Source organism: Vollenhovia emeryi, unplaced genomic scaffold (genome assembly GCF_000949405.1).
Source record: "Vollenhovia emeryi isolate VEMERY1.0 unplaced genomic scaffold, V.emery_V1.0 DF939198.1, whole genome shotgun sequence".
In the NCBI taxonomy this organism is placed as follows: domain Eukaryota; kingdom Metazoa; phylum Arthropoda; class Insecta; order Hymenoptera; family Formicidae; genus Vollenhovia; species Vollenhovia emeryi.
In genome coordinates, this window is record NW_011967168.1 from 808,182 (window position 1) to 824,842 (window position 16,661).

A 16,661-nucleotide genomic window follows, 5' to 3' on the forward strand; every position below is an offset into this window, starting at 1 on the left:
GAAGGAAAACGTGTGTGCAGCGAAAACTGGTGTGCGGCACCTATCCTCGAGGACATCCGGTCCACGTCGATCGGTCATTTATCGCCGATTATGGTGAGTTATACATTGGGCTCACGCATTCTTTTATTCCGTCGGAAAAGATTTCTTTAAACTCTGCAATTTAATCATTCGCAAATACGTCGCAAGACGATCTAAATTCTCAACATTTTTATGACAATTCATCTCATTTGTCGTTAAATTGGAAATGTCATTGTTACAACAAACAATTATAATTAAGTTCAGCTCTCTAGTTTTTATAAAAGATATTAATAAACTTATTACATGATTATATAAAATTACAATTGGCAGATAGCCAAGTCTGTCAAAAATTAATTTTGCTAATCAATTTTGTCGACTACCAAGAGAAATCTACTAACAAAATATGATGGCAGATTACCTACAAAAACCGAATCAAATCATTTAAGTGAAATATAAATAAATAGCACATTCGGTTTCTACTGGAAGTTGCTGCAAAATTACTTTGGTAGGTTTACTGGCTCCGCTGTAAAACACGAGCTTCATGCGGACGTAGTAGACGTCAATCTGCCGCAATATTTAATTTCGCTGGCAAACTGCTACAATATTACAACATTTTACTTATTGAGACGTTGTAATAAACGACGAATGGTATCTACAAAAAAGAATTTGTTGTGCTGTTCCGCAGATGCACACATTGGTCATCATGCTCTACTGCAGCCTGCTCCTCTTGATTGCCGTTGCTGCACGGGCGAATATTTACTTGCCCTTAATAAAGGTAATTACGAGAATCAATAGTTGTACATGTGCAAAAAATAGATGAATTACAATGAATCGAGAGGAATTTGTTTCTGCAAAATGGAATATTTAATCTTCGAAATCATTAAGGTTTCCGAATCTTCACTTTTTTCCCCTTCAACTTGTAATATACTGACCATCGTGTTAACAATGTTACTCGATGCTGAATTAGAAGATACAATTTTGTGAAAAAGAAAATTAAAACGCGTAAAAGAAAAAGAAAAATATGTAGAAAGGAATTGAGTAAAAACAATGGTCGATTTCGAAGATAATGTCGCAAAGTAAATTCCTGTCAATTCTCTTGAATCCATCAATTTTTTGCAGGACGTGGAAAGAGCATGTAATCCACCATTCGGATGTATACAGGAAGAGGATTTATGGACGGATAATCTTCTGCGAGAATTGATCGATCAAGTAGGAAATGAATTCGCGAGTGTGTCCGATTCGTACATGGAATATCAGGAGGAGAAAGCGAAAGAACTACCCATGGAACTGCCGGCCGATTACGACGGCATGGACACGTTGAATCCGAATCCTAGTATACGAGATCAAGAGTATTTGCAGCACAGTACGCTCTGGGGCCACCAACGATTCGATAATAATAAAAATAATAATGACAAGGGTTACGACAGACATAGGATTCAATCCGGCCTGAAAGGATTCAAGGACGAGAAGGCGGAAAATCCTTTGCCGGCTTACTGCACTCCTCCGAATCCTTGTCCGGTTGGATATACAAGTGAGTAAAGAAAATTCACTCAATGGCAATCTAATCGAAAGGTAATAGAGAAAGTCGTTACAGTATTTCAATTATAAAACTTGTTTTGATTTCTATACTTACTATTTATAGCAGTACACTTGTTTCCCTCTTTGCCTTTTCCTGGTTAATATTCAAACGCAATCAAAATATGTGAAATATATTTTCTATACTTTTATGGTATGAAATATTGTTTTTTTTTAAATTTGGAAAACAGTAATTTCACGGCATATTTAATTTATTTACAGGTGAGAACAATTGCCTCACCAATTTCGAAAATACAGCGGCGTTCAGTCGCGATTATCAAAGCGCGCAGGACTGCATGTGCGACACGGAACATATGTTAGAATGCTCCAACGATTCCGGAAACAGCAACAGTTTGTCGAACATGCATATTTCCAATTCCGATCTCAATCAAATTGTCGAACAGTTTCAGGTAATTGAAACACATAATATTTTTAATCAACTTTGACCAGTCAACATTACCAGAATTAATTTCTTACCCTTTTTTTCATAGGAAGAAAACTTGAATTCATAAATAAAGTTAAGCAGAATAAAACACTGAAATTAGAATTATGTTCTTCTTTCAGGACGAAAATCCATTCTTTCAAGGAGAAAAATTGCCGATAGCTGCAAAGAAAGGCATACACGTGATCGATTAAAGACTGCAGAAATAAACTCGAAACGAAATTATTGAGAAACAAACGTCAGAACATATACATAATACAAACATTGATTCAAGTTGTAAACCGATCGAAAAACGGGCTTCTATTCAGATACCGACTATTAGATGCATAATTAGGCACCGCCTAATAATAATAAATTAAACACACGCATTTACGCAGCGTTAAAGCGTCAAACATTGAGAAACGTTGTAACGTTTCCAAGTCTGATGATGCACGGACAAAGTTCTTAAATGGACCACGGCTGTTTATCAGCGGGTATATTAAAGTATATATATATATCTTTTTCTTTTCATAGAACATTAATAGAGATCTTGCCAGATACATGTGATTATATACGTGTACGTTTTAAAATTATCAAGTGTCTACAGTTGCAATTATTCGGTTTATAGAACAATTTTCGTACAAGCTGACATTTTTTCAATCTACAGAAATGCAGAGTGTTTCGTGATGTTTGTAAGATTCTGTATTTTATAGAAGACTTTCTGTATTGGGTAGCGATTGAACACTCTATTAAACATATCCAGATAAATATTCAACTTTTTCATAAAGTTAAAGAGAAATCTATCATAGAAGTCGACTTGGATGTACGTACACATAAAATAATTCTGATATAGTAAAATGTTGTATAAATTGTATACACCATAATATGTAATTGTGTTTTGTCAATTATATTTTATTTTAATATATAGTGTATCAAACAAAATATATTTATTTTTTCATTATAAAACCTCTGAAATATATACTTAAACAATAAATAAAAATGTGTATGGGTGCTTTTTATAATTACAACCACCTAATTGTACCAACTATAAAGAATCATAAGATAAAATTTTCCTTTAAATTATATAGTTATATTTAATTGTATTGTGTGTATGATGAAAAAGTCTGTGGTAAAAGATACAAAGAAATATAAAACTACTACATACAAATGATAGTATAAATATTGTGTAAGGTAAGTATAATGATAGCTGAAATGCATATTAATATAAAGTTATAACATTCATGTATAAAATAGTAATAATACTCCAATAACATTATCATATAAAAGTATATATAAAAGTACTAGAGAAATCTGGTCTTACTTAACACAAAATATATACAATAAAGATTATTATATTAAAAATCACCATCTTTCTATCGTACAATATTTACAATAATCATTTTATCATTTTGTTTGTAACGTTTATTTTACAAACAAATAATATTACTGTTTTCTGAAACTCTTTAATATCGGATATATGTTATTTAACGCTTTTTGTAGTTCAGTTCTATCTTTTGCTCCTAAAAATGATATACATTGAATAATTGCCTGTTGTAAGAAAATAAAGGGAAAATATTCGAGTATTAAAACATACCTGTTAGCACTACTTTACCATTGACAAATATCAATAGTACCACCCTAGGCGATACCATTCTGTATGTCAAGCCAGGATATAATTCTGGCTCATAACTGGAAAACTGACTGTGCATCTGACTTAGGTTTTCTAACTTGATTGGAAATTTCAAATCACACGTCGCAACTATGTTCTGTATTTTAAAAGAGGCAAACTTTACCTATAAATACGAAAGCACCGTATGTTACAATTGGACAGATTGTTCGAGGCGATAGATCTGAGCTGAGGGATATCGCTTACAGGGAATCCGAGCTTCTGGATTATCCTGGCAAACTTCTTCGCCGCCAAAAGCGAATCTTCCTCGCTTCTCGCGCCGGTACATACTAATTTGCCGGATCGGAAAATGAGCGCTGTTGCTCTGGGATTTTGTATCCTCATTATCAAACCGGTAAACCTTGCTGGATTATATTCGGAATTCCTAGTTCTCACATTGATGTACATGAGCTTCAGTTCCGTTTGCAAGTTAACTGTAGAGACTACATTTCTGCGAAGGTAATGCGGACTTGAACGTAACAATTTTTACGTTCGTTGAAGAAATGACTGGAAACTTACTGTAAACAAGGCTCCAACACTTCTGCCGTGCTGTTAGCCGGTGCTATCGGGGTCATCGTCGACTGTGGATTGATACTTTGCGACGTGCTCGGCCTCGGCACGTTCGTCTACATGTGAAATTGACACTTTAGAATGCACACCTAAACTCCAACATATTTAATAACCTACCGATAACGGCGGAGCCATGGATCCATCCTCGCTCGCATTCTTCGCTGGATTATTGAGCAATCTTTTTAATTCGTAGTCTTCCTGCGCAATTTGCGTCATTTTATAAAGACACCGGCGTCACTCAAATCCGCATGGAACGGCACATGACCGCCTATAACCTCAGTCTCGCGATATCGTTTACAGCTTGCCAGGCACCGACGATTGGTAAAATCGTCTCGGTGATTATCGACGTGATATAATCTCTCTCTCAGCCGTTCGCAAGTTTATTCAACATTTGGACGATTGAATTCTTTTGTAGTAGAAATGATTTGTAACAAAGGCCTTTGATATTTCTGCACGCAGTCACGCAGATTGCAGAACGCCGCGGGCCGCGAGAGCAGTGCACCGAGTGCGCGTCTTGGCCAATCAGCTTGTCCGCTTTCTCAGAAGTGACAGCTGGCGGCCGAAAGTGCCAAATAGTGCCAATCAGTCCAAGCCAACTAGCCAAGTTGTGCGACTGGTGCAGCCATTCATCGATTCAGCTAAACAAAGTTCGATCGAGGTCCAGTCAACCGGAGTATCGCCCAAGGGATAAATGGCGGGTCATAATTACCTGAGCGACCCGAGAAATCCCTTCTTCTCGTTAGAGGACGACGTGGACGACGAGACATTTCTGAGGAGCGCGCCAGCCAGGACTGCACCCGCGGGGCGTTATCAGAATCTCGACAATGACATTACGCAAACACGCCAGCAGTTGCTGCAACGTAAGAAGGAGATTGAGGAACGCACGGTACAATCCTCGGAAAGGTCCGTTTCGCTTCTCCGAGATTCCGAACAAATTGGTGTAGCTACAGCCGAGGTAACTGAGACGATACACTAGTATGTGGATAACATGTAGATAGCGTGGACCGATTGGAAATTATGCCTGTTTCACTTCCCTCTCTATTTCAGGAGCTAATCAGACAAAAGGAACAGCTGCAGAGGACGGAGAAAAGATTAGATGATATCAACAGTACATTAAGATTTAGTCAGAAACATATTCAAGGCATAAAGAGTGTATTTGGTAGTCTCAAGAATTATCTCAGTGGCAAATCGTTGGATGCTCCGATACCATCTACTAAACTCTCAGAGTCTTCCAGTTCTGGATCTATGACGTCTCCTGCATTGTCCAATACTCTGGAACAAGTACAAAACGACATGAGTAATTCGTACTCGTCGACAATGATAAGAGCAAGTTACGACGACCATGATCTGGAGGATGTTAAACCGGCTGGCGACAGGGTAACCAAGGTTCTCGAACAAAATCTAAGTGAGATGAGTGGATCATTGGCAAGACTGAAACATCTAGCGATCGGTTTGTCCGAAGAAATTGATTCGCAGAACGATCTCATCGATAATATCACTGATAAAACAGAGAAAACAGACATCATGTTGCAGCAACAAAATAAAGATATGTTACATCTATTGAAGAAATAAGGTTATATCGGAAGCTTCTTGCTTGTACTATTATGATATTAAATATACTTCTATGAAGTATATATACATATTGCACGACAGATCTTTCACGTTAATTTCTATTGTTAAATCTGGTGTGATATCAATTATGTTGCGCGAATGTCTTTTATAGAGAGTTTTTCACAAGGCGAGATTGCGAACAAGTTTATTGTTAGAATCCGTCGTCTTTAATAAAGAAGCACTTCTTATATGTATAATTGTTTATACCGTACAACTAAATGCCTCATCTTTACGTGCGAATGTTAAACTAAAAAAGATTTTCGTTATTTCTCAACATCTTTTGTAGCCTTTTAAGATGGAAACTGTGATAAGTATATATGTATATCCATGTGTAACAATTGTCCTAAGTTGATCTTGATTTATTATCGGTTTGAAAACACAATTTATCTAAGAAATAAAAACTTGTAAACGTCAACATATATTTAATGAAAAAATCAAACGAATATGTTACGTCTAATGTTCTAATGTCAAGTGTTTGTTATTGCGTAAATAAGTTGGATAGTATCTCTGGATGATCGACACCTTGCTTTAAAAACAATTTTTCACAAGTTCTTTTCTTACACGTATCCAAATCTTTTTATACTTAATGTAATTTAGACATAGATGTGTGCATTATATAAAAAATAGTTTGATTTGTGACAAGAGCAATAATAGGTAATAGAATATATAATAGACAATAATTGTGTACAGTTATAATTCATCAATTTTAATATTCTTTTATCTTTAGTTTTATATATGTATAAATATAGAACATAAGATAAAATTGCGACTTTGTATACAAATACATAATAATTGCACACGATTTACATTATACAACTGCCAGGATTATTGAATAAAAGTCCATACAATTTTATTTTGTTATTTATTATGCTGAAATGTTAAATATTCAATTTTACTAAAAATTATTTAACGTTCCCTTGACATTGTGCATTTCTATTTTTCAAGTTACAATACAAAGACTTGCTTCTCGTCTTTGGAAAAGTGTCAATTTATTAATAGTTTATTCATACATATCGAATATTTTTTCCAGCTTTATCCGAACAAGTCGGAAAATAAAGGATTAATAATCACGGCGAGAATCCGTCTGCAAGTTTTTCGCTCCATCTATTCTACGGCCCAGTGTTGTCATCGTGCTGCGGTGTTACATCCCTAAAATAAATATACCGATATAGTATCAAGTGTTGGAGCAATATGATACAAATTTGCTCGTATTGCGAGCAGTTGCATCTATATTTTTACGTATTTCAAAAAGGCGTATTGGATATATTATCGTATGCAGTGACTCAAGAGTTAATGTGGCGTCCTCGGCGCATTTTGCGAACGGTCGAGTCGAATAGACGGAAAGGCGAAATGAAGGCAAGAATAATGTCTACTCACCAGAGGGTTGCTCCGCCGTGGTCCGATGCCTCTCAGATTCCTCCATTTCGCACCGGCCGCGGCACTCGCGAAAGAGGAGCCCGTTTCTCTCGCCGCGCGAGTTAAAATAGGGGTTTCTCGCGAGGGTGTCTAATAATCTACCACCGTCGTAAAAGTCTGCTGCGTGTCGGCGGCACTCCGCGATCCTTCTCGAACAGACCAACATATATGGTACGCGATACTACGCGAGTCGAGTCAGCGACGCGACTTCAATGTAAGGGTAAAATCACACGGTACGGGACGTCGATCCGAACAGCCAATCAGCGCAGGATAGAAACATGCGGAAGAGCACTGATTGGCTCATTCCCGTACCATGTGAATTCACCCTAAGTATACATACACTTCAATTCACTAGTCTGGATATACCGACAAACTCGATCAAGCCGCGAGGCTTTCTTCTCTATTCAAGTTACATCGGAGGAATAGCGTGCGCGAACGGTAGATGGCGATTCGCGTCGCTGACTCGACTCGCGTAGTATCGCGCAGTCGCGCCGCCATCTTGTCTTTTCGAGAAGCATCGCGGAGTGCCGCGGACACTTGGCGGGCCGGTGGTGAGTAACGCTCATCAAGTTGAGCTATCGCGGCGTAGATTACTCGACACTCACGCGTCGGCGATCCACTCGGCGCGAGGGCGCCGAGACGCCTCAATCTCCAAAGAGAATCCTCGCGACGCCATCGTATTCTATCTCTTTTTCTCCTCGTTGCAACGAGCGTCGGTTTAACGCCGGGTCGCGCCTCAACTTGGATATAATCAGCTTCTCTTTCGCGAGTACCGCGTCCTGCCGAGTGCCGGTGCGAAATGGAGGAATCTGAGAGGAAGCTGCGGTCTGGGATCGGCATCGGACCACCGCGGAATCCCTCTGGTAAGAGTACAATTATTTATGCGTTAACTTCATTCCGCGGATTGCTTTTATATTTCGTATACGCGTAGCGCGGCCGTTTCATTCTCAGTCGTGCTAGAAAAATTAATATTCAGAATCTCGCATTAAATACACGAATACCGATCAGATCTAGAATGAAAATGCAATCGTCTTCGGAGTGATTTGAGACGTTGAAATGTTCTTAACTTGGTTGTTTTACCTATTTACAGATTTCTATCTATCCTCTGGTGTAATTGCGCCCCCAGCCACGCCCCCTGCCTCCACAAGCTACACTATCAATCCCAAGAATAGACTTGCCGGCGCTTATACTTATCATCGCCTGAAAGAACGAGTAAGTAAGAAGAGTTGTTCGATATTAATATTGAATAATATTCCTTTATTTCTAGGCTAACGCGCAGACACAGAAATAACAGCGAGGAATTGCATCTTACTGTGTGATACTGAATAGTGCAAAATCGTTTAAAGAGTTTTGCTAGTCAATACGTTTCCAAGTGGTAATTATTCTTACCATGATGCATACGGCAAAGAAGCCGAGTATTTTGCTGAGCAACTTCATCTTTCACTGAAATATTTGCTCCAACTAATCTCGTACACGCTGGCGTTCCTCTTTATATTATCACAATACAATTGTATCTTTCATCAAAATGTTTGTTTGCGCGATAGTGCTTCCGCACTTCCGGAAACAATAGCGAGTTGAATTTCCAAGTTCCATTCCACCATATATCTGCTCGTATACACATAATCGTGTAAAATAAACATATCCTCACTTGCGACAAAACAATCATTAGCATTACTTTTCTTTGTTATTTGTTGGATTTTAGAGATAATAGAGAATACCGCGCAACAGAGTTACACAACCATTTTTTACTTCTTCATGACCTATATATGTCTATTTATAGACATTTTAGACGTTCCATTTGCATTTGTTCCGACTACTACTAAAACTTTATTGCTTACGTTGATTTTCACGAGTAAGGTTAAATTTCTTTTTATTTCTGTGAATTTCAATTAGCTTCATTTTATGCAGATCCTATAATTATAGCTTTATTTAACTTTCATAGCTTTTCCTCTACATCCGAATATTAGTGATACTTGGCACTTGCTTTACATTATTTCCTGCGACGAAAAATATTTTGTTAATGAGATTGACCATGTTATAGTCAATAATTGGTTTTCCTTGTAATCAAGCCGGCATTTTATCTCAACGTGGTTAAATTAGTTTGATCGAAAAACAGTTTTAAACATGAATTATCATACGTTTCGAGCAAAGCGTAATTTCTTTTTGGAGCATTTGCATTGATTTGTAATGCCAACACGTGCGTAAAGTGCCATTAACGCGTCCGATGATCGTCTACGTCATTGGCAACGGAAGTTGCCTCGTAAGCCACTCGTTCAGCCTCCCTTTGTGCGGCGATCGCTGCGTGTTGCTCCGCGATTCTGTGATACAATTCATTGTGTCTGTCCTTCGCTTTTGCCACGCTCGCTGAGTCCTGCAAAGCAATTAAGCAAAGCAATGAAAAAACACGCAAATTATCCGCCTAATCTTTATCGAGATATTCCAATTCCCGGATACGGGAAATGTCTAGTTTTTGGACAAATAAAATGCTTCTTCATTCTCATCGCCTTTCTGACAAACAATTCTACTTATTAATTCTCTCTTAATTGACAATTTGTTGGAACTCGACGAATCTTCAGTTTTACTATTCTGTAAGAACAAATGCATCAGATAATTACTCGCGGCAAATTTACTGCAACGTTTCGAGCGTTTGCCTCTGCAATCCTGTGATAAAGACGGAAATGTTTCTCCTTGGCCAATCTTACAGCTTCCGAATCGGCAGGTTGAGCGAAAGCATCCTCAAAGTTGATCAAAGCAGGATGAAATCCATTTTTATCGGCCGTATATTCCACTGTTCGTACTTTGTACTTTGGATCGATGTACGAATACGTTCCTAAAATATACACATATGTTATTAAGATATCTATAGCTTGCATTATTTCTTCTAATTACTGCATTGTTCAACATTAAATTAGTCAAGTTACTTTTTTATAATTAAAAAGCAACACCTAAGAATTAGATTCAATAAATCTTATCTTAATACTCATTTCAATTCGACAAGTTTGATCCTTTATTTTGCACTTCAACTCAATACAAAATCAAAGAATAATTTGTGATTAGATATGACGAGTACGTTGATCTACGATCACGATCTATGTATTGACTAGTAATAGAAATCCTCAAGTAACAAGTAGACAAAGAGCAAAGTTTAAAGCGACATATGTAGATCTACATCTTCCGTGTTCCAATTATGAGTGACAATTGATATTTGCGATTACCGTGAATAATTCCATGTCCATCTCCGGTTTCTTGATGAATACGATCGATATGTCCTGGATATCGTCCTGCCTCATATTGAAAGTTATACGGTTTCGGAGGTGGTGGTGGTGTCGTTGTCGAGTATTCCGAAACATGTGATACATCCGCCAAGCATACGTTAATGAGAGCGACGACTGTCTACAGTTTAATATAAAATTTTATATAATATAAAATAATTTTGTCAAGTGATTTCATTACATCTAAAATGTGCAAATCTTCTAAAATGCACTTAATTTGAGATTAATCCAAAAAGAGAGGAATGAGATTTTATTTAATAATCAAAAAGTGTCTGTATTTAAAACGTGCTTTTATTTATTCTAAATTCTACGTTAATTATTTAACAACAATCAAGCTTTTTAGTCGACATTAAACGGCCAGTGTTTTAATACAAAAGATTTATTGCGAAATTAATTATTGAACTTTTTTAAATAGAGCAAATAAATTTTTCAACATTTTTAACGATTTATTCAACTTTTTATTACAAGGAGTTTACAGAAAATGAATGAGAAACTTTATTATATTACAAAGAATGTAGCAACTTTTGCGCATCAATGAAATTCCAAGTAAGCAAATTGCATAATCAACCGGTTGTTTCATCATACAAATTACTGTACATTGTCTCGACAACTTTTCAATTAGGATTATCTGCCCTTTGATGATTTTCTCTTCTTTATTTTGCAACATTTCCTATTTGTAAAGATATTATAATATTGCACTCATAGTCAATTGTGTATAACAAGATACACATCTATAAACTTTGTTTATGTTAATAAATCTATTATTATGCATTGAGTTAGGTGCAGATATTCATCTGAAATATTTATATAATTAATTAATCGTAAAACTATGCTATTTACTTACAATTATGTATTTCATTGCGAGACTGAGAAGCCGATTGGATTATTTCATCGGTATATTCACACGCGCGTTTTACCGTTTACTGCGAGGTTAACTTGATGGTGAAAGTATTATAAGAAACTGTCGAAAAGTAGGTATTGTAAAGGTTTCTCCACACCGAAACAGTTTCTATATGACTCGTAATAATAAACTTAACTTGTTAAAGTACCAAACCGGTTTTTTAAGTAACAAAATTTTTACAAAATTATTGTTTATATCATCATTAACATTTCTTTAGACCAACAACGCTATAATAATTACTACGTTTATATTTAACTAGAAAACGGAAATAAGAATGTTTATAGTCGACACAACTGGCTCTCTCTCTCTCTCTCTCTATCGAATGCTCTTTGTTAATTACAGGTACTTAATCACTAGTAATTAATAAAGTAAAGTAATTAATTAATGAAGAGAAATCGATAGTTGTATCGACTATAAAATTTTCTATTCCGTTAATCATTTACTAGCAAGACAAAAATATTATTCTTGTTTAACAGAATAGTTGATTGTATGCTGATATTAATGCCTCGCACACTTATGCGATGATTTCAATTTATAATAATAATGAATAATTTTTTGTTTCTCATTTATATACATTAAAGATTGTTTACATGTTATTAAAATATTTTATTACATTACGTAAGGACGTTCAGAACCATTTTAAATGAAACAATATACAGTATAAACTTTCTCAATGAAAAAGGGATTTTAAATCTATAAATTTAATCTTTATTGAAATATAATATAGTAATATAATGTTATCTTCACAATATATCTGTTGTTAATTATTAGGATTAAATAATGAAATTTGATTATCGCAGGAAATCACTGCATATAAAAAGACGCAAATAAGAAACCTGATTGCCAAGTAAACGTGAAGTAAAGAAATAAGATTAATATAATTAAGTTGACGATTCATACATACAATTGCAATATATGTACCTATCTATTAGATAAATGAAACTTAATTTTATTTAATCAACAACTAGTACAGTTGCTATATTTAATGCCATTAAGTTTGACTAAATATTTAGTGTTAATAAACATTAAAATAGATTTTCAAAACAGGTGTTATCGTATTCTAAAAATAAGACCAATATACCGATGTTGCAAATTGATTATTTGTTCAATCAATTTCGAGCTTCTTAAAGCTTCCTTCAACGCCAAACAAATCCGTTGCTGTCTTCGCCTTGCCCGGTCGTAGCGATTCATTAACACGATGATTAGCTTCGTCCTCTTGAAACCAAGCAACGTTATCGACCAATTTTTTCACCTGTTTATTGTGTAACTCCTGTAGAGAACCGGCTTGACCGCCTGATTCGTTCGGAAGGACTTCGAGCGGTACGAATTTCTCCAAGGTTTCACTCGTGGTGTGCATGTGAAACTAGAATTTATAGAAATATTTCAAAATAGTTTATTGATTTGTATGCTTTTTTTGTTATGCTATCAAGTTATACATATACTCTACTCCACGCAATTTAACAAAAAATAATTAAATTATGTATTATTGGCCGTAAAAAGATAAAATACAATATTTATTTCTCAACATTTAAAATCGTACTTTAGATGATGCAGCGTCTTGGAAATAATTTACATGAAATTTACAGCAACGTGTGTAAAGATTTCAATCTTACCATATCCAGCAACTGCTTTTTCATAAATGGTTTCATCATATTTAAAATGACATCTATTACCGGAGAAGCATTCATGAAATGCATGCCCCTCAATCTGACGGGTAGCCCTTCTTGCAGATAATAGAGGAATTTCTTTAGGGCCATAGGACTCAAACGGCCGACGTGGCCGAAAGTAACGTTTTTCATATCAAATAATATTATGTGGCCATTGCAAGTGCCTTCGGTATAAAGCCATAGATCGATTACCATATTTAGCAATTTCATGGCATCATTGTAAACGAAATGCGATGGATCGTTGTCTAGGAGTTTTCCATAAATGATTTTATAGCCTTCCCTAGTAGTTCCTTCCAAAAATTGGTCTGTTCTGTCAGTAATAAGGATCGTTTCTAATTTGTATGCGAAATTTCTCTGGGAGAAATATTGCTGCATCCATTTGTGATATATTTAAGGAATATCACGAATAAATTATACTTACACTGTTTCGATTGCTTTCTTCAGTTCCTTGTTGTTTTCAGGATCTCGATTGCAGAAGAATTCAGGTACGTGAGACCTAACTGTGTAAAAAGTATCGATAGTAGTTTTCGTCGGTTCCAGTCGATAATAATTGCTATGCAAGAACAATGCTAATTCGCTGTCTGATATCTTGGGCAGGTGAGGCTGCTTTTCGCACCATTCTCTCAACATTTGTATATCTGCCTCTTTCAATTCGGGATTCTTCTTCAGTTCCTCCTCGAACGATACTGGTTTTATCGAAGCCATCGTTCACTTTGAATTTAAACTTGTATAGAAATTGAATTAATAATCTTAACAAAAATCGTGTGAGATTACTTTCTATCGTAGCAACTCTCACTTATTATTAACGTATGGCTCAACGAAAATCGCGCGAAAGCTATTCTTTCAATGTATGCACGGTGTATCGTAAGTCACGCTCTGTGGGAAATGAATTAACGATAAGTCGAAAGTGAAGAATTACGAAATTACGTTTGAGCTCTCTTTAAAAGAGTTACAATCCAATCAAAACAATCGGAAAAACTTATTTGGTTTATTAATTGATTAGTGCGATTCTTTAATATGATTTTTACATTTTGATCCATCCAAGATTTAAAAGTAACAATCACATACAATATTACTCACTAATCAGTTTTCTCTACTGAACACAGCCGTAACTCTTTTAAAAAAGATTCAACGTCATTTCATTAGTCTTTATTTTTGACTTATGTTGACTTCGTCAATACATTCTCTAGAGATCGAGCGTGACTTATGATATATCCTGTAGATACATAACAACATTTCATCTCGTTTACTTGATCTTTCGATAAAATTAGCAACCACCTCACATAAAAGCTATGCGAAATATGTATATTTCATTGCAACTTTTTACTATAGTATAAATTAACGAAACATATTAGTAGTTTATTAATAATAGCGAATAAAATACACACGTATAAGTTCCTTTTACCTTATATGCTGAGGATATATGCTGAGAAAGTATGCAAAAGGATCCCGTTGGACTTGCGATTAGTCTGAAATCTTGAACAGTACTGAGATCCGCTATAGACCTTTTAAGCTGTATCGATGGAAGCGGTAACGGTATATAGGTATAACGTGACAGTTAAATACGGTTATTGACGTACATGACATCACGAGCTATCGTTGTGATAATTAGGGAATGTAAGAATGTATGAAATTCTCTTATATCGACACATGTACTTTTCTCAATCAGCAAAAATGAGAGACATGCAATCCGTAGTAACGACATACGTCTGGTATGGATTAGCATTTTTATCATTATACGTAATAAAAATTAAAATATGCATATAAATAAATAAAAAACGAATGTGTTTTGAAACAAATGTAAGACAGTAAAATAAATATCGTTATAATATCAATAATTTACTAATATCTAATAGAAAAGTATTAATACTTATTTGCTGCACATATATGATTAATCATGTCGATTATTGGAATTTATCTATGTCTACTCGTCCGTTATTTAAAAATATTAAAAAATGGATCGAATTAATGATACATAAAAATAGAGTTTCTGAAATACCTGCAAACGGATATGAATCTACACACACACACACAAATTTACACTTAATAGTTATCTAGTGCTTTATCATTAGACACGTAACTATACAGGATACGTAACATTTTTTCAAACATTGTGTCACAAAAGAGAAATCACATCTCAACAAAGCTATTAAAGTGACTTTAAGAAACATGCAAATGCTATGTGAAAATAGTTTAGTTTGTCATTGGCGTGCCGAAGATTACGTTATGCTAAAATGCAATGAAATAGTATTAAGACAAATCTAAAAAAATGCATTGTCAATTCGTGATACATCCATAGAGTTTAGTCGGTACGACTAATAGTCGTAGCTGCGCGCAGCTAGTATCTTCAACAAATATGTATAATAACTACAGATTGAAAAACATAAGTTACACTGAAAATATCGTTACATCTGATAGCAGGTAAACATGATTAAGTAATATTTATTATATTATTCTCGCGATATTTATGAAAAAAGACTGCAGCTAAGAAAACAAATAATTTTCGAAAAATCCTTATTGTGCCAAATAGCTCATTAGAAGTTTCATGCCAATCCGAATGTAATTGCTCACATGATCGAGCTATCGTTTTTCAAAAATTATGTGCAGAAATTTGATTAATTTTTTTATTTACACGTTTATTAATTCTTGACTAAAACTAATTTTTTCGTTAAACTGGTTGAGCAGTTATCGGATTTATCAGATATTCGATATTGTGCATTTATTATTGATTGATTGAAAACGTTGCAATCATCAGATTTATTGAACAAGATTTAAAATTAAATAAACGAAAACCGGAAAGTAATGTCATTTTACAAGAGACGTTCTTTTCATTAACGAGATTTGGAAGATTCTGTGTTTAGATATAGTTTCGTCGATCGAATTGATCACAATGATACACTTCTACAGTATAATCTGACCCTCTTTTAACATCTTGAAACGCACCATTTTGGAGATATACCATCAAACTGATAACAATGCCTTTTTCGGGTGAAAGCCTACTTGTGGTGACAGAACAGGTTTTTATCCTCGAGATAATTACCGCAACTTTCACTCTGAATTCTCAAACATCAGTACCAGTATCAGTAACAACGCAATAAAAAACTGGCTTATTTGTCTAACGATTTAATAAAAACAATACTGAGTCTTATGCTATTCACCCAATTCATGTAGCGTTCAAACACTATGCTTACACACTTAGCAATCTTATATTATACTTGTACAGTTTACCAGCACAGATATTTTCCGGGAGTCGCAATTGTATTGTCACACTTAAATTTATACAGTATAATATGTCTAATAATATAGTCTTCGTTGACGTCTTCGCCATTGTAGTTATTCACACTTAACCAATCAAAAATTTACTTATGCATTAATTCACGCCTCTTGCGTCATTTATACAGGGTGTCTGATGCAAAAGTAGCAACTTTGAAAATAGTGGTAGATTGGGTTAAACTAAGGAGAAATATCATGTACTGCGGTACAAAGTAACATTAGTTATTGAGTAGTAAATTTACACGTTTGAGCGAATAAGGATGCAGGGGAC

General features: G+C 35.2%; 5 protein-coding genes across 9 annotated transcripts; 2 read left to right on the forward strand and 3 right to left on the reverse strand.

Moving 5' to 3' along the window:
- Positions 1-6: 6 nt before the first annotated feature.
- Positions 7-2,956, forward strand: LOC105561911. Of its 3 annotated transcripts, none has more exons than XM_012012283.1 (5): positions 7-93; positions 704-793; positions 1,138-1,549; positions 1,816-2,003; positions 2,158-2,956. In XM_012012283.1, the coding sequence occupies exons 1-5, from the start codon at positions 91-93 to the stop codon at positions 2,227-2,229; spliced, it is 765 nt and encodes a 254-aa protein (XP_011867673.1). In that variant the 5' UTR covers positions 7-90; the 3' UTR covers positions 2,230-2,956. The 3 variants fall into 3 exon arrangements, with proteins under 3 accessions (XP_011867673.1, XP_011867674.1, XP_011867675.1); XM_012012284.1 differs by having other exon boundaries at positions 1,180-1,549; XM_012012285.1 differs by having other exon boundaries at positions 2,085-2,168.
- Positions 2,957-3,395: 439 nt separating this feature from the next.
- LOC105561917 (TATA-box-binding protein) lies at positions 3,396-4,731 on the reverse strand. Its single transcript, XM_012012292.1, has 5 exons — positions 4,368-4,731; positions 4,200-4,306; positions 3,888-4,131; positions 3,609-3,807; positions 3,396-3,534 (listed from the first exon to the last, which is right to left on the reverse strand). The coding sequence occupies exons 1-5, from the start codon at positions 4,464-4,466 to the stop codon at positions 3,458-3,460; spliced, it is 726 nt and encodes a 241-aa protein (XP_011867682.1). The 5' UTR covers positions 4,467-4,731; the 3' UTR covers positions 3,396-3,457.
- A 110-nt stretch (positions 4,732-4,841) lies between these two features.
- LOC105561916 (synaptosomal-associated protein 29) lies at positions 4,842-6,276 on the forward strand. The gene is made up of 2 exons (XM_012012291.1): positions 4,842-5,205; positions 5,298-6,276. Exons 1-2 carry the CDS (start codon positions 4,942-4,944, stop codon positions 5,820-5,822), a joined length of 789 nt encoding a protein of 262 aa, XP_011867681.1. The 5' UTR covers positions 4,842-4,941; the 3' UTR covers positions 5,823-6,276.
- A 552-nt stretch (positions 6,277-6,828) lies between these two features.
- LOC105561914 (larval cuticle protein A2B) lies at positions 6,829-12,039 on the reverse strand. 2 transcript variants are annotated; one of them, XM_012012290.1, is made up of 7 exons: positions 11,394-12,039; positions 10,493-10,670; positions 9,893-10,107; positions 9,416-9,648; positions 8,667-9,274; positions 8,358-8,477; positions 6,829-7,010 (listed from the first exon to the last, which is right to left on the reverse strand). In XM_012012290.1, the coding sequence occupies exons 1-4, from the start codon at positions 11,406-11,408 to the stop codon at positions 9,490-9,492; spliced, it is 567 nt and encodes a 188-aa protein (XP_011867680.1). In that variant the 5' UTR covers positions 11,409-12,039; the 3' UTR covers positions 6,829-7,010; positions 8,358-8,477; positions 8,667-9,274; positions 9,416-9,489. The 2 variants fall into 2 exon arrangements, with proteins under 2 accessions (XP_011867680.1, XP_011867679.1); XM_012012289.1 differs by having other exon boundaries at positions 8,667-9,648.
- Positions 12,040-12,135: 96 nt separating this feature from the next.
- On the reverse strand, positions 12,136-15,536 carry LOC105561913 (alpha-tocopherol transfer protein-like). 2 transcript variants are annotated; one of them, XM_012012288.1, is made up of 4 exons: positions 14,523-15,536; positions 13,539-13,828; positions 13,064-13,427; positions 12,136-12,813 (listed from the first exon to the last, which is right to left on the reverse strand). In XM_012012288.1, the coding sequence occupies exons 2-4, from the start codon at positions 13,820-13,822 to the stop codon at positions 12,556-12,558; spliced, it is 906 nt and encodes a 301-aa protein (XP_011867678.1). In that variant the 5' UTR covers positions 13,823-13,828; positions 14,523-15,536; the 3' UTR covers positions 12,136-12,555. The 2 variants fall into 2 exon arrangements, with proteins under 2 accessions (XP_011867678.1, XP_011867677.1); XM_012012287.1 differs by having other exon boundaries at positions 13,539-13,841.
- Between the last annotated feature and the right edge of the window lie 1,125 nt (positions 15,537-16,661).

Excerpts from the sequence above, each read along its gene's own strand:
- LOC105561911 (XM_012012283.1), top strand. Across the intron at positions 794-1,137 it reads TTTACTTGCCCTTAATAAAG|GACGTGGAAAGAGCATGTAA; the intron begins GTAATTACGAGA and ends AATTTTTTGCAG. Across the intron at positions 2,004-2,157 it reads AAATTGTCGAACAGTTTCAG|GACGAAAATCCATTCTTTCA; the intron begins GTAATTGAAACA and ends TTCTTCTTTCAG.
- LOC105561917 (XM_012012292.1), bottom strand. The coding sequence starts at position 4,466 with ATGACGCAAATTGCGCAGGAAGACTACGAATTAAAAAGATTGCTCAAT. Across the intron at positions 4,307-4,367 it reads CCATGGCTCCGCCGTTATCG|ACGAACGTGCCGAGGCCGAG; the intron begins GTAGGTTATTAA and ends TTTCACATGTAG. Across the intron at positions 4,132-4,199 it reads GTGTTGGAGCCTTGTTTACA|AAATGTAGTCTCTACAGTTA; the intron begins GTAAGTTTCCAG and ends TTACCTTCGCAG.
- LOC105561916 (XM_012012291.1), top strand. The coding sequence starts at position 4,942 with ATGGCGGGTCATAATTACCTGAGCGACCCGAGAAATCCCTTCTTCTCG. Across the intron at positions 5,206-5,297 it reads TTGGTGTAGCTACAGCCGAG|GAGCTAATCAGACAAAAGGA; the intron begins GTAACTGAGACG and ends TCTCTATTTCAG.
- LOC105561914 (XM_012012290.1), bottom strand. Across the intron at positions 10,108-10,492 it reads TGGACATGGAATTATTCACG|GAACGTATTCGTACATCGAT; the intron begins GTAATCGCAAAT and ends TGTATATTTTAG. Across the intron at positions 9,649-9,892 it reads TTGCAGTAAATTTGCCGCGA|GACTCAGCGAGCGTGGCAAA; the intron begins GTAATTATCTGA and ends ATTGCTTTGCAG.
- LOC105561913 (XM_012012288.1), bottom strand. The coding sequence starts at position 13,822 with ATGGCTTCGATAAAACCAGTATCGTTCGAGGAGGAACTGAAGAAGAAT. Across the intron at positions 13,428-13,538 it reads AAGAAAGCAATCGAAACAGT|AACAGACCAATTTTTGGAAG; the intron begins GTAAGTATAATT and ends TATTACTGACAG. Across the intron at positions 12,814-13,063 it reads AAAAGCAGTTGCTGGATATG|TTTCACATGCACACCACGAG; the intron begins GTAAGATTGAAA and ends TATAAATTCTAG.